This window comes from Hemiscyllium ocellatum, chromosome 4 (genome assembly GCF_020745735.1).
Source record: "Hemiscyllium ocellatum isolate sHemOce1 chromosome 4, sHemOce1.pat.X.cur, whole genome shotgun sequence".
Taxonomy (NCBI): domain Eukaryota; kingdom Metazoa; phylum Chordata; class Chondrichthyes; order Orectolobiformes; family Hemiscylliidae; genus Hemiscyllium; species Hemiscyllium ocellatum.
In genome coordinates, this window is record NC_083404.1 from 13,598,422 (window position 1) to 13,614,985 (window position 16,564).

The 16,564-nt window shown below is 40.8% G+C and overlaps 1 protein-coding gene across 5 annotated transcripts in view; it reads left to right on the forward strand.

Moving 5' to 3' along the window:
• LOC132815297 (hepatocyte nuclear factor 4-gamma-like) overlaps positions 1 to 15,597 on the forward strand; it is a 134,683-nt gene extending 119,086 nt beyond the window's left edge. For all 5 annotated transcript variants that reach the window (XM_060824138.1, XM_060824136.1, XM_060824140.1 and 2 more), the window contains 5 exons: positions 1,909 to 1,996; positions 2,133 to 2,285; positions 6,871 to 7,107; positions 10,488 to 10,610; positions 14,589 to 15,597. In XM_060824138.1, the coding sequence (XP_060680121.1) occupies positions 1,909 to 1,996; positions 2,133 to 2,285; positions 6,871 to 7,107; positions 10,488 to 10,610; positions 14,589 to 14,713 (726 nt within the window). In that variant the 3' untranslated portion in view covers positions 14,714 to 15,597. The remainder of the gene's footprint in view (positions 1 to 1,908; positions 1,997 to 2,132; positions 2,286 to 6,870; positions 7,108 to 10,487; positions 10,611 to 14,588) is intronic.
• Positions 15,598 to 16,564: the final 967 nt, after the last annotated feature.

Consider the following 16,564-nt stretch of genomic DNA (forward strand, 5'->3'; position numbering starts at 1 on the left):
TCTGGCTGCATCATAGAGAGAAAGCAGAGTTAATGCTTGAATCTGGTGACTCGAAACATTACCCCTGCTTTCTCCCCACAGATGTTTCGAGACCTATTGAGCTTCTCCAGCAATTTCTGTTTTTGTGCCTTTAATAAGGAAGTGCCTTTAAAAATGCTATTAGTAGAATTTTATTAACTTACCCCAAATGATGCTTTGAAAACTATTTTGATTACCAGTGCCTTTTTTTTATTATTCCATGCTGATCAGGCTTTCACTTCTTGTTCATCCCTAACTACCCTTGACTAGGATACTATTTTTGAGAGCCTTAAGAGTTCACGTTGCATTGGGTCATATGTAGGTCAGACTGGGTGAGAATGGTAGATTTCTATTGCTAAAGAATGTTAGATGGGTTGTTATAACAATCTATAATAGTTCCATGGCCATTACTGAAATTAACTTTTGATTCCAGATTTTAACTTGCATTAAAGTTCACCTGCTCTGTTGGGATTTGAATCTATGCCCTCAAAGTATTCGTTTGATCCTGCAGATTATTACTAGCACCATAACACCACAGTCTCTTTTATTAGAATGGTAAATTAACCACAGTTCTGAAAATTCATGATTTTTAAGGATTCCATTTTCACTTGGGAATTTGTAAAAACCCATTCCACTGACCAGTACAAATCTCTGATAACAGTGATTAATCTCCCAGCTGATTTCTTTAACACCTGGAAGTCAATATACAATTCAGAAACTGATTAGCTTCTGACCATCACCTAAATCTCTGGACAAAGTATTCCTTAGTTCTTTATCAGAAACAATAAAAAGGCTATCCTACCTTGAGGTACCTAACAAAAACATGGGTTAGAAGATATCTGGGTTCAAGGAAAAATGTCTGCCAAGAATTTGATACTCTCCAGTAGATACAAGCTACAAACAAATATCACATCGAGACAGGGGCATTTGTGGCTTTCCCATGAAAAATACTATCCTTTGACTTTTCCTGTCAATGCAGCAACCTTTCTGCAAAAGCAGTAAACCTTCCTGGTTCAGTGCCCTTGATGTCTCAATCGTAGTGTTCCAAGACAGTGCTTGGACTAGGGGCTCATTATTTTTGTTACTGTGGGATTTTCCCTGAGGCCAACTCAATGTACTGTAATTCTCATCCCTGAACAAGATTGAGATAGCAATGGTATCATGGAAGATCATTGATCTCCTTCTTCCATTTGTGGGTGGTACATAATCTGGGGCAGAAGAGCCAACAAGGATAAAGAGGTTAAGTGACATTGCAATAGTGTGCAGAGCATCAAAGTCAAGATGGCCAAACCTGGAATAATTTAAATTGAACAAAATCATTTTTTTAAATTAGTTGGACCATGAATTGACCAACTGGAGTGATTTCAACTTGATATTTATTTTGGACCTGATCTTAATTGCAAGTTAAAAGAACAGCAATTGGGTTGACTTGATTTACAATGTCCTGTCATACATTATTTTTAGCTTGGCACCATTTTAAAATTGAAGTATTATTTGTGGGACCCAAATCTTGCCAACGAAGCATAATAACTCTTGCTGACACCATGAATTTATAGATAGATTAAGAAAGAGCCATTAATTATTTTTAACTAATTGTTTTTAAGTAAACCCATTGTGTTGCGTACTGACTAACATCATAAATATTAATTTGGTTTTGACAAAAAAAAAGCCACTCAAAATTTCTTAGAGCCTTGATAATTTTGGCTTCATGGTTAGTTTTAAGTTTGATGATGGGGATGAGAATGGTGGTCACAGAATCAAACTGAACCATAGAACCTTGATTAAACAAGGGTAGCGATGCTATTTACAATTGGCATTATATGGGTTTAGAAATTACTTATTGGTTATACATAACATAGTTTTAACTTCCTTATCTATTTTGTGCATCAGGTTGCTTTGTTAAGAGCACATGCTGGGGAACACTTACTGCTTGGTGTGGCAAAACGGTCCATGTTATACAAGGATGTCCTATTACTAGGTAAAAATTCTTCACATTCATGTTTCTGATGGAAAGCTTTTAAAATATGTACTTTACATACACCTAATACAATTATAATGAGTAAATCCTATTTTAAAAGAATTAAATGCAAATTGGTAAATGCTGTTTTCAACAGGGAATGATTATGCCATACACCGCAACAGTCCGGAAATAGAAATTAGTCGCGTGGCAAATAGGATTTTGGATGAGTTGGTGCAGCCTTTCCAAGAAATTCAGATCGATGACAATGAATATGCCTGCTTGAAAGCAATTGTTTTCTTTGATCCAGGTCAGTACCAGAGTTTCACATCAGAAACAATGTTCAGCATTGCATCAATGTGACAAGACATTGTGTCTTCTGCTGGAAGTAGCAAATAGTCATTATAAATTCCATATGCCTGAAGGTGAGGTTTGAATCACTTCACTACCTTTTGGTAATGAAACCGTTTCCTCAGTCGTGAGAATTTTTCTTGTTCAAGTTGACACTCCTGATGGGGAGCTTATCTGTTGGGAACCCAAAAGAGGAAATTAGATAAGCCCTCTCCATGCCTGAATTCCCCCTACGTGCTCACACCAAACCAGGCTCTGCATTAGGAGTGTGATTTTGTCAGATGATCTCTGTTATGATTTGTCAGATTTTATTTCCTAAGCCTGAGTTTGGAAGTGGTGGAAATGTTTGGAAATGTGGCAGTGTTCCATCAAAAACTGCTGGAAAAGCTCAGCGGGTCTGGCAGCACCCTGAGGTGGCTCACTCAACCCGAAACATTCACCCCGACTTCTGTCCATGGATTTCTTTCCAGCAGTTTGTGGTCTTGTGTTTGATTTACAGCATCCACAGTCTTTTCGGTTTTTATGAAGTGTCCCATCAGGTTTGATTTCCATTTTTTTTGTGTTGGGGATGGGGCAGGGGGGAGGCCAATGCAGGTTGGAGTCTCCGCTGCTACCTTGAATCTTAGGCCCAAAGCCTCACCCCCGCATCACCTACCTCCACCATTCTTCATGCCCCATGCCACCCTGTGTCCCTACCCACCCCATTGGCCTTCACAATCACCATGGTAAATTAATGTCAACTCATGCCCACCACTCATTACCTTTTTACCTTACATCCTCCATGCCATCACAACCAATATCCTTTAGGAGCTATGTTAAGATGAAGTGAAGTAGATGTACACATTATCACGATATGAATAAAGCTTCTTTTCATAAATGACCATGTGCAGGCAATGGCCTGGTGGTTTTATCACTAAATTGTTAATCCAGAAACTCAGTTAATATTCTGGGGACCCAGGTTCAAATCCCACAATGGCAGATGGTGCAGTTTGAATTCAATAAAAACATCTGGATTTAAGGATCTAATGATGACCATGAAGCTATTGTTGATTGTTGGTAAAACCCATCCGGTCCACTAATGTCCTTCAGGGAAGGAATCTGCCATCCCTACCTGGTCTGGCCTTCATGTGACTCCAGACCCACAGCAATGTAGTTGACACTTAATTGCCCTCTGGGCAGTTAGGGATGGGCAATAAATGCTGCCTCGCCAGCAAAGCCCTCATCCTGTGAATGTATAAAGAAACTCTGCCCACATGTTTTAGATTCGCCATGAGGGAAGCTGTGAGTTACTTTTATCGTCATTCTTTCATAGTAACTTGTTGTTATTGCTGTCAGGTTTGCCCAGCATTCATTCTTCATCCTTCATTGCCTTAACTGATTGACTTCTTGTATAGGGATTTGTAGCTTGTATAGCCATTGTACATTCCTGAAGAAGGGCTTATGCCCAAAATGTTGATTCTCCTGCTCCTTGGATGCTGCCTGACCTGCTGTGCTTTTCCAGCAAGACATTTTTCAGCTCTGATCTCCAGCATCTGCAGTCCTCACTTTCTCCTAGCCATTGTACAGGGATGGTGAGAGTCAAGCGTATTGCTCAGGATCTGGAATCACATGTAGGGCAAACTGGGCAAGGATAGCAGGCTATTTCCCTGAAGGACTTTAATGGATGAGATTAGATTAGACTTACAGATGGGTTTTATGACATTCAATGATCAGTTCACGGGCACCATTACTGCAACAAGCTTTCATTTCCAGATAATCCACATATTTCACGCGTGTGCTGGGATCCTCGGAACATGAGCCTAGCCTCCAGATTGCTAATCCACCAATGATACCACTGCACAAGCAACCCACTCCCTCGAACTGGTTATCATGGGGCCTGATGGAATGGGTTTGATGATGATCATGATGATAGGGGGAGGGGGTAAACTGGAAATTATTGGGTGGGAGTGGCAATTTGCTGATTTAAACCTGGTTGGGGTGTGGACTGAGAGGATCCCAGCATTGAAATGCAGCTCACTAGCGGTTGGATTGCTGTTCAGCTCATTTTTGAGCTATGGAAATGCAATTCTCCCTTAATCCAGCAGAATTTAATGGTGCCTGAATGCTTTAACAGGGTTTGCATGGGTCAGCTCTGTCACTGCAATACGTCCCCTGCAGAGAGAAGAGGCACGAAGCTTCTGCAGGTTCTCTAATGTTTTTGGAACTAAATTCCAACTAACCTCTGTGTTGCCTCTGTGAAGCTTCTTCATAAATTTGTGTGTTTCAATCAGATAGCTCTCAATCTTTTAAACCTTAGAAAGCACTCAGCCTCTTGTCATAGGGCAGTCCATTTATTTCTGCGACAAACCTTGTCAGCCACAGAGTCGTAGAGATGGACAGCATGGAAACAGACCCTTTGGTCCACCTCATCCATGCCGACCAGATATCCCAACCCAATCTAGTCCCACCTGCCAGCACCCGGCCCATATCCCTCCAAACCCTTCCTATTCATATACCCATCCAAATGCCTCTTAAATGTTGCAATTATACCAGCCTCCACCACTTCCTCTGGCAGCTCATTCCATACATGTATCACCCTCTATGTGAAAAAGTTGCCCCTTAGGTCCCTTTTATATTTATCCCCCCTCACCCTAAACCTATGCCCTCTATTTCTAGACTCCCCCACCCCAGGGAAAAGACTTTGTCTATTTATCCTATCCATGCCCCCCTTAATTTTATAAACCTCTATAAGGTCACCCCTCAGCCTCTGCTCCAGGGAAAACAGCCCCAGCCTGTTCAGCCTCTCCCTATAGCTCAAATTCTCCAACCCTGGCAACATCCTTGTAAATTTTTTCTGAACCCTTTCAAGTTTCACAACACCTTTCCAATAGGAAGGAGACCAGAATTGCACGCAATATTCAACAGTGGCTTAACCAATGTCCTGTACAGCCACAACATGACCTCCCAACTCCTGTACTCCATATTCTGACCAATAAAAGAAAGCGTACCAAACACCTTCTTCACTATCCTATCTAGTTCCACTTTCAAGGAGCTATGAACCTGCACTCCAAGGTCTCTTTGTTCAGCAACACTCCCTAGGACCTTACCATTAAGTGTATAAATCCTGCTAAGGTTTGCTTTTCCAAAATGCAAAACCTCACATTTATCTAAATTAAACTCCATCAGCTACTCCTCAGCCCATTGGCCCATCTGATCAAGTTCCCGTTGTAATCTTCGCTGTCCACTACACTTCCAATTTTGGTGTCATCTGCAAACTTACTAACTATACCTCTTATGCTCATATCCAAATCATTTATATAAATGCCGAAAAGTTGTGGACCCAGCACCAATCCGTGTGGCACTCCACTGGTCACAGGCCTCCAGTCTGAAAAACAACCCTCTACCACCACCCTCTGTCTTCTACCTTTGAGCCAGTTCTGTATCCAAATGGCTAGTACTCCCTGTATTCCATGAGATCTAACCTTGCTCACCAGTCTCCCATGGGGAATCTTGCTGAGCGCCTTACTGAAATCCATAGAGATCACATCTACTGTTCTGCCTCATCAATCCTCTTTGTTACTTCTTCAAATTGTACCATTTCCAGTTCAAATTTATCTCCGCTTTACATATGGAGACAAACTATGTGCAGTATTCTTAGCATAGTCTCACCAAAGCGCTGTACAAATGCACCAAGACTTCCTTATTCTCGTCCTTCAATCCTCTTGTACAAAGAACAATATGTTTACTTGCTGTATTTGCCTGTTAAATTTCCTTCTGCACATGTAGTCTGGTCTCTCTCATCTTTTTTTAAAAAAAGTGTCTTTAGTCTTTTCTATTCTCAATTCGTGTAAGTGCATAACCTCACACTTCCCCACTCCCTCTGCCATCTTGCTGCCTACTCATTGAACCTGTCTGTATCTCTTTCCAGACTCTGTAACGTCATGTCAGCTTTTATTCCAACCTAACTTTGAGTCCTCAGCATTATACTCTGTATCTTCACATAAGTCATTGCTCTGGAGTTCTTGCAATTGGTGCTGGATTGTTGCTCTGTGCTCTGCATTAACATCACTCCATATTTTTCGTTGGGTGTTTCCGAACCCAGCTGTTCCAAAATGTGAGGGGCAGCATTTCCATTGGATCGCAGTAGAGTTGGGGGGGAAGACATTTTTTAATTGCACCAGCGGCCATATGGTATGTTTAAACACCTAGTGTGAATGTTATTGGTTATGAGAGTGGATAAATGAGTGAATGGATAGAGTAGTAGTTGTGTAAGATGGGTGAGTGTGCCAGGTGGGAAAAGATGCACATACAGCCCTTTCTCTTCCATCTGTTCCTTGTTGGCAATCGCTTATATTATTTGCAGAGGGAGTTACATAATAAAACTTCTTTTACACCACCCATATTTTTCTCAACAAATCCCCACTATAAAAGTTAAATTACTTTTGACAGCGTGTACTTCTTTAGCATCTATCCAAGTTGTGTAACCCTGTTGTTTGGAGCCTTCAAAGTCCCCAGTGATGAATATGTGTCCAAATTTCATTTTATCTTGCTTTCATTTCCTGCAGATGCAAAGGCTTTAAACAATCCATCAAAAATCAAGACAATGCGTTACCAAGTGCAAGTTAGTTTGGAAGATTACATTAATGATCGACAGTATGATTCCCGAGGGCGATTTGGAGAGCTGCTACTGCTGTTACCTACTCTTCAAAGTATAACTTGGCAAATGATCGAACAAATCCAATTTGTCAAACTTTTTGGACTTGCTAAAATTGACAACTTGCTCCAAGAAATGCTGCTGGGAGGTATATCTCATTGTATATCAGATAAAGTCAATTGGACAACACTTTGAATAATCCAGTGTAAGACTCAAACGACACCTGTGTTTTCCTGTTTTAGTCTTTTACTGGGACATTCCACCCACGCTCTCATGGCTGGCCGCTGTGATTTTGTCAGACGTTTGGTGGACAGCCACAGGAAGTGGTGTGGGCAGAAGTTGCACCCTATTCTCAGTGGCAGTTTGAGCAAACACTTCAATGGTTTAGTCATAGTCATAGAGATGTACAGCATGGAAACAGACCCTTCGGTCCAACCCATCCATGCCGACCAGATATCCCAACCCAATCTAATCTCACCTGCCAGCACCCGGCCCATATCCCTCCAAACCCTTCCTATTCATATACCCATCCAAATGCCTCTTAAATGTTGCAATTGTACCAGCCTCCACCACATCCTCTGGCAGCTCATTCCATACACGGACCACCCTCTGCGTGAAAAAGTTGCCCCTTAGGTCTCTTTTATATCTTTCCCCTCTGACCCAAAACCTATGCTGTGTAGTTCTGGACTCCCCGACCCCAGGGAAAAGACTTTGCCTATTTATCCTATCCATGCCTCTCATAATTTTGTAAACCTCTATAAGGTCACCCCTCAGCCTCTGCGCTACAGGGAAAACAGCCCCAGACTGTTCAGCCTCCCCCTGTAGTTCAGATCCTCCAACCCTGCAACATCCTTGTTTTTCTGAACCCATTCAAGTTTCACAACATCTTTCTGATAGGAAGGAGACCAGAATTGCATGCAATATTCCAACAGTGGCCTAACCAATGTCCTGTACAGCCACAACATAACCACCCAACTCCTGTACTCAATACTCTAACCAATAAAGGAAAGCATACCAAACATCATCTTCACTATTCTATCTACCTGCAACTCCACTTTCAAGGAGCTATGAACCTGCACTCCAAGGTCTCTTTGTTCAGCAACACTCCCGAGGATCTTACCATTAAGTGTGTGAGTCCTGCTAAGATTTGCTTTCCCAAAACGCAGCACCTCGCATTTATCTGAATTAATTAACTCCATCTGCCATGTCTCAGCCCGTTGGCCCATCTGATCAAGATCCTGTCGTAATCTGAGGTAACCCTCTTCGCTGTCCACTACACCTCCAATTTTGGTGTCATCTGCAAACTTACTAACTGTACCTCTTATACTCGCATCCAAATCATTTATGTAAATGACAAAAAGTAGAGGGCCCAGCACTGATCCTTGTGGCACTCCACTGGTCACAGGCCTCCAGTCTGAAAGACAACCCTCCACCACCACCCTCTGTCTTCTACCTTCGAGCCAGTTCAGTATCCAAATGGCTCGTTCTCCCTGTATTCCATGAGATCTAACCTTGTTAATCAGTCTCCCACTGAGTTTCTTGCCACTCATTCTCATCTAGACAGGCCATTAAGGTCAGTTTGTTTTATGTTTGTTAGAGCATGAATGAACACGATAAGCTACGTAAATTGGCCATTCTTGAGCCACTCTGCTTCACTCAGTCAGTTTTTCCATCGGTTTCCAACAAAAGGCAGAGTTCCGAAGTTGACCGTTCTCCCATTCCTCTCCCAATACCACTGTGTATTCAACCACCATCAAACTAAAGTATTCCAATGACACCTTTTGCTTGTTGTAATGAATCATTGTATCGTTGCTTGATTCCTCCAGATTAACACTTCATGTGCGAAGAGACAAGGAGATAGGTGTTGGGGGATGTCTCAGATGAGGAAGGAGAATTAAAGAGGTCCAGGTATTTAAGGAGGAAACTCCAAAATAATTGGGGGGCTTGCAGCCTGCAGGTCTAGCCACTGATACTGAAAGCAGTTAAAGACAATAATGTTTAAAAGGTTTGAGTTAGAGGACTGCTGGTATTGTGGGTGGTGATGGGAATAGATAAGATTAGAGAGGCAGAGAGCAGTCAGAAAGGAAGGATAAAAATTTAATACTGAGACATTGATAAACCAGGATCCAGTGTAAGTCGGTAAGCAAAGGTGAAAAGCATTTGGACATTGGAAGCAGATGTTTGAAGTCTTAAAGTTGTGTAGAGGTTAGAATATGAGAGATGAGCCAGAAGTGTGTTCCTGAGCAGTCATGTGCAGAAACAACAAGGCAAGGATGAGGGTTTCAGCAACTGAAGAATTGAGGCACAGACGGAAACAGGATTGCGATGCATTGGAACCAGCCAGTCAAGTGATGGCACAGATAGCAAGTAAGGGGCTGCACAGTAGCTCAGTGGTTAGCACAGTTGCCTCACGGCGCCAGGGATCCAGGTTTGACTCCACCCTCAGGCGACTGTCTGTGTGGAGTTTGCACATTCTCCCCATGTCTACTTGGGTTTCCTCTGGGTGCTCCGGTTTCCTCCCATAATCCAAAGATGTGCAAGTTAGGTGAATTGGCCATGCTAAATTGCCCGTAGAGTTCAGGGATGTGTAGGTTAGGTGCATTAGTTAGAGGTAAATAAAGGATTGTAGGGGAATGGGTTTAGGTGGGTTATTCTTCAGAGGGTCTGTGTGGCCTTGTCGGGCCGAAGGCCCTTTGTCCACACTGTAGGGATTCTATATGTATTTGATAGCTCACTGATACCGAAATTGCAAATAATCTGTCTCAGTTTGTCATGGAAAATGCTGGAAGCAGTAGTAATGAGTAGAATTTGTGGTAGGGAACAAAGTCAATAGTTTAAGTTTTCCCAATATTTAATCAAAAGAAATTTCTGTTCACTCTCCCTTCAAAATCCAACCTCCTTGAGGTAGAGGTAGAACTTTGCCAAAGACTAGTCAAACAACCATTTGATATAGTGATTTGGAATCACATAATTTTTTTTTTAAAAATGCGTCCAAGATTATTTTATAATTCTGGAATTTGTGTAACTTTCCTCTCTCAATTTAAGTAAGCACAACTGATCATTAACTTGATATGATTGCATCAGCTTACCATTGTTTTATTCTTTTAGAAAGCTATAGTTGAATGTTCAAGTGAAATTTTCACTTGGCTAGTTAATGAGAATAGTTGCAAAATTATGTATTGTCTTCCAATCACATTGACAAAGTGCCCCAACATCAACTCACACTTTTGATTGACTTGAATGGAACAGTTTCCAGTTCACTCCAGTTTTAGTGAGTGTTCAATGTGCAGAAGCACAGAGTGTGGATCAACACACCTGGCTACCCATGTAGTTATAGCTTTTAATTTCTGTTTCATTATTGTGTTTCATTTATAAATCAAGGAAAAAAAATGATTTTTTCCCAGAGGTTGTTCGCAAAAAAAATCTATTAACTTTAATTCTGTAAATATTTATAAGCATTTGTTGAAAGAAACATAATAATGTCAAGGTTATATATTAGAATGTTCTGCTATTTTCCCCAATTTGTAGGTACAGCGAATGATCCATCCCATCTTCATCATCCTGGGCATCCTCATGTAGCTCAAGATCCACTGACAGGCCAGACTATACTGATCAGTTCAATGCCTGCGGCAGCTCACACTGAATCAATGTGTAAGTCTTCTTTGTAGATCGTTTTGTGCACATTTTTAATTTGGAACTGTGAATAAGCCGAGTCACTAATGAAGCTATTTGAATCCTGTGATTGTAGTTAATTAGGTTCCCTACAGTGTGGGAACAGGCCATTTGGCCCAACAAGTGCACACTAACCCTCCAAAAGGTAACCCACCCAGACCACTTTTTCTCAGACTGATGCACCTAACACAGTCAATCGATCTTTGGACTGTGGGAGGAAACCAGAGCACCCAGAGGAAACTCAAGCAGACACGGAGAGAATGTGCAAACTCCACACACAATCGCCTGAGGCTGGAATCAAACCCGGGTCCCTGGTGCTGAGGCAGCAGCGCGAACCACTGAGCCACCGTGCCACCCTGATACAGCAGTAAAACAAACAAGCAATTGAAGGAAATAATTAACATTTATGTGCTGGTTCTTATTTCTTTAGGAAGTCCTAAAGTATTTTATACCCAGCAAGGTACTCGTGAAATTGAGTTACTGTTGCATGATATGGAATTGCAGCAACTTTTTTTTTGTAGAAAGTTAGGAGAGAAATGTCTCATCAGTCTGTGTTTGTTGAACCATAAGTGTTGCCAAAGTGTGGAGGCTTTTCCTGATGTTTGAACAGAGGCTGTGGGAAGTTTTACGTCCATCTGAGCACTAGAGATTCAGTTTAACATCTTGCTTGAAAGACAATACTTCCAACAGGGCAATGATTTCTCAAGTGGCACTGAGGTATCAGCTTAGTTTAAGTACAGTTGCACCCTCTTCTGACTGACAGGCAAGACTGCTAACATTAAACCCATGGCTCACACCTATAATAACAAAAGCATTGTAATGACATCTTATTTACAGTTTATATTATAGTCCATTTGTTTTGGAGTCATACTTTATTCCAATCTGTTTTTCCTGATTGGCATAAAATATTTCATTGTACTATTATAAGAAGAGGAGGGATCTTGGTGTACCATTCCAACATTTTTACTTCAACTAGCATATATTTAGTCACTTACCTAATTGCTGTTTTTGAGACCTTGCTGTGCACATAGTTATTGATGTATTCCCTACTTTATAACAGTGACTAGGTATCGACAGTACTGTAGTGATTGTATCACTTTGAGATTGCCTGAGATTCTGACTGGCTCTGGATTATCACAGATTATTTATTTTGCTTTGTTCCTTAAGGAACAGGAATCACCTGATGTAAAAGGGAGTACAGTATACATCTTTTCAAAATACTTTGTTATCTGGATTCTCTCACATGTACAGTTGACACCAAGTCCTGGTTTTGTTTATCACCAGTTACTATAGGCACAGCGCTCACATGCACCAGCTCCTCCTGAAATCAATTCAGCACAGCTACACAGGAGTCCCAATCCACCACAGTGATTAGAAACGTCAGCAGTGTTTGTAGTAATCCCAAATCCCAAATCAAATCAATCATTTACAACAGTCTTAATTATCTGATTAAAAAGGTATTAGCACAAGTTGTTTTTCTATTTAAATTCAAGATTATAGGTTTTGTCTGTTGCAATTTTTAAAAAATTCATTTGTGGGACTTGGATGTCGCTGGCTGGCCAGCATTGATAGCCCATCCCTGTGTGCCCTTGAGTAGGTGGGGGTGAGCTACCTTCTTGTATCACTGCAGTCCACTTGCTGTGAATTGACCCACAATGTCAGTAGGGAGGGAATTCCAGGATTTTGACCCAATGATTGTGAAGGAATGGCGATGTATTTCCAAGTCAGGGTGGTGAGTGGCTAGGAGGGGAACTTGCAGTTGGTGGTGGTCCCAAGCACCTGCTGCCCTTGTCCTTCTAGATGGAAGTGGTTGTGGGTTTGGAAGGTGCTGTCTAAAAGATCTTTAGTGAACTTTGGTTGTTAATGTTATGATCATTAGCTATATGTGGACTGCTGCCTAATTCAATTAAATAGTTTTGATGATGCGTTGAATAGAGTGAGCAAAATTTCGGCAAAACCATCAATGATTGATTAAGCTATCAGGATGCTGCTAGGCATTAGTCTGGGCACTGTAAACTTTGTTGGCAGCAGTATTGTTTTGATTTTCTTGCCATGCTGTATAATAAACATGTTACTATGAAGATCTGGCCTTCTCAAACTCTATCCTTGCCTAAGGCATGGTGAGCCTCAGTTTGAACCACCTTCGGTCATCTCTCTCTGAGAGAGCAGTGCTATCCACCTCTGGGGCTAGGGTGACTTTACCTTTTACCTATGGTTGAGAGGGATAATGTTAAGTGAAGTAGTGATGAAAGTGAAATGCCTTGAAAAGCAGGGTGTATGGTGTTCTCTGATTGATTGTTTTCCCATTATGGCAGGTTACTCCCTGTGAAATGCATCTGACCTTTCTACATCCACAGAATCAATTTGTAGAAAAGTGTCATAGCATCAAGATTAAAACCTAAGCAGATGTAAGCTTGAAAAACTGAGCACAGAACTTAAGCATTGCTAACCAAAAGAAACATGACGTTGAAGCTTTATGCCTTATACTCATCAGGACCCATTACAAGAATGCCAACATTATTTGCATTACTTGAGGAAAGGGTGATGATTGGTCATTAAGTCGATTCTGAGCAGTAAAAGCATTGTCATCCCAATCACTGAACACAGGGGTGATAGGTGAATGTCATATAGTATGGATATGAACATGATACCAGTGTTTTGGATGACCTCAGGTTTGTAGAATGTAGAATGTAGGATGCCAGAAATCAGGGCATAAACATGCAAGAGGGTGCGAAGGCAACTCCACTAGAACTTTAAAATAAATCAATGAACCACGGATGATGGAAATCTGAAATGAAAACAGATTGCTGGAGAAATTCAGCAGGTCTGACAGCATCAGTGGAGAGCAAACAGAGTTGACATTTCGAGTCGAGTTCTGAAGAAGGATCACTGGACCTGAAACATTAAGTTTGTTTTCTCTCTCCACAGATTGTGTCAGATCTGCTGAGTTTCTCTAGCAATTTCTGTTTTTGTTCAGCTTCTGAACTTTTTTTGTTTTGTGATACAATCTGAGGAACCATATGGAATATCGTACACCTTAAAAATGATGAAAATAAGGAGGAGTCCTATGGACTTAGAAAACTAGAGCATTCATTAGAAATGAAGTTTTAGTATTCCAGAGATTTGAACACAACATTTCCCTGAAAGTTGCCACCCAGATTGACAGGGTTGTTAAGAAGGCATACAGTGTCTTGGCCTTTATTAATAGAGGGATTGAGTTCTGGAACCAGGAGGTTATGCTGCAGCTGTACAAAACTCTGGTATGGCCACACTTGGAGTATTGTGTACAGTTCTGGTCACCGCATTATAAGAAGGATGTGGAAGCTTTAGCAAGGGTGCAGGGGAGATTTACTAGGATGTTGCCTGGTATGGCAGGAACGTCTTACAAGGAAAGGCTGAGGGCCTTGAGGCTGTTCTCATTAGAGAGAAGAAGGTTGAGAGGTGACTTAATAGAGACATACAAGATAATCAGAAGGTTAGATAGAGTGGACAGGGAGAGCCTTTTTCCAAGTATGGGGACAGCAAACACGAGGGGACACAACTTTAAACTGAGGGGAGATAGGTGTAAGACAGATGTCGGAGGTAGTTTCTTTACTCAGAATAGTAAGGGTATGAAATACTTTGCCTGCAATGGTAGTAGATTTGCCAAGTTTAAGTGCATTTAAGTCGTCATTGGACAGGCATATGGTACATGGAATAGTGTAGGTGGGATGGGTTTCAGATTAGAATGACAGGGCGCTGGAACATCGAGGGCCGAAGGGCATGTACTGAGCTGTTATGTTCTATATAGAGTTACAACACTTCACCAATAAAAGGCTTAAGTAATAGTCCTGTTGTACAGTTTATATGAAAATGAATGTTTTAAATTTTCTTAGTGCATAAGACATATTTCCCATTCAAAACTCCATCTGTTGCTGTAACTATAGCTTTATTTTGTACATTGGTTTTCCTCTTCAGCTACACCAGAGACCCCACTACCATCTCCTCCACAAGGTTCAGGACAAGAACAATACAAGCTTGCTTCAAACCACCACTCGGTCATTTCTCAACAAGTGCCACTACCGAAGCAGAAGGGCTTGTGATGTCAACACAATTTTATGAATGTCAGTTTGTGCTTTCTGTACACATCAGACACCAGAAGCATGAGTGCAGCTGAAAGGTGGAAAGTGACACTGCCATTCTGTACTGCTTGTGTTCATGGCTGTTTAATTTCTTGATGTTGCCAATAATGGTTTTTTTTGTGTGTGTGGGGTTTACCATTTGAAGAGTAAAATGCTGTTGCTCTTAAACACAAGTTGCAATCTCAGGTTGTTATTTTAAAGGGATTTGGTTAAACTCGTTTGTATCATGACAAAGCAACCTTGGTCCACTTCAAAAGTTGGTGTTGTAACTGTTATAAATTATAGATTAGATTTACATTCAGACAGCTGTTTTACTATTTTCCATTCTGATGTAGCCATAATTTAGACCTGCAACAGTGAGTGAATAGGCTACTTCATAGTTGTTTGTGTACAGACTGTAAATTCTGCTTCTAAGACTGGTTTTTCTTCAGCTTTTTAAAGTAAGTGAAAATTGAAGGTGACACATTAAACTCCATAAGTGACAGTTTGCCCAACCAAGGATACTGATGATATCCTAACTGTATAACTGAGATGTATGATATTACAGCCAATATTGCATTACTAGATAGCTTTTATTTTGTTGTGTATATATATCTCTGTTTAAAATTTGCCTGTTTTGAGTCTTGCCATTTAAATTCATACCTTACTGTACTACCCTTGGTATATCTCCTAACAAGTTTGATTGCCAGATTTTACCACTTGGTTTCACATTGAATGGCCAGAAGAGGGAGCTTTACTGAAAAAATAATTAATTAATTCCTTTTATACCAGAATACCATTCGCTACCCATTTATGAAATCTGTACCATTTATGATCAGCTTCCAGAGTAATATCAGACCTTAACATTTAATGCCTCAATGTTGATCTATAGGTAGTGTTGATGAAGAAAATTCCTCCAATAGCCTTTGATTGAAAAGAAAGCTGCCTTAAACTGCATAAATGTACCTTTACTTCCGCTTTGTGGACATGGGGTGAATCCATTTACAACTGCTTCTTGGTTTGTATATACAGAGTGAGGAATTATATAATCACTGTAATTTATTCTGATGCAATGATCTATTTTATAAACATGAAATTATTTTTGTATGAATTATTGTGAATGAATCAAAAATTATCAATTTCTGGAAGAAAAATCAACATTGGACTGTAAAGTTTTCACATTTTTTTAAGTATTGGAGTGTGTAAATGAGCTAAGTGCTCAGTGCATTACATGCATGCATTAAACTTTCAGCAAACTGGAGTTTTCCACATTCAAAAATACAAATAAATGTTACACCTTTCCAATTGCGAAGTGTAATTCACCATCAGTGCGCTGGGGTTTTGAGTCCTTATTACTTTTGCATCTTTGAGATGTAAGCACTGATTAGATTTCCTACAGTGTGGAAACAAGCCCTTCAGCCCAACCAGTCCACACCGACCCTCCGAAGAGTAACCCATCCCAACCTCTGACTAATGCATCTAACACGATGGGCTATTTAACATGGCCAATTCACCTGACCTGCATATTTTTGGACTGTGGGGGGAAACCAGAGCACCCGGAAGAAACCTAAGCAGACATGAAGAGAAGATGCAAGCTCCACACCGGTAGTCACCCGAGGCCAGAATCGAACCCAGGACCCTGTTGCTGTGAGGCAGCAGTGCCAACCACTGAGCTACCACGCTGCAGAGACTCCGTGAAGACTTGTCTAAATCTGAAACCAGAAAGTTGTTTAAAGGAGCGGGAGTAGAAAGATAGAATTGGTCATTTATGGCATAGAATGAATATATTTCAAAATATTAACTAAAAATACATTAAATACTCAACAGGTATGA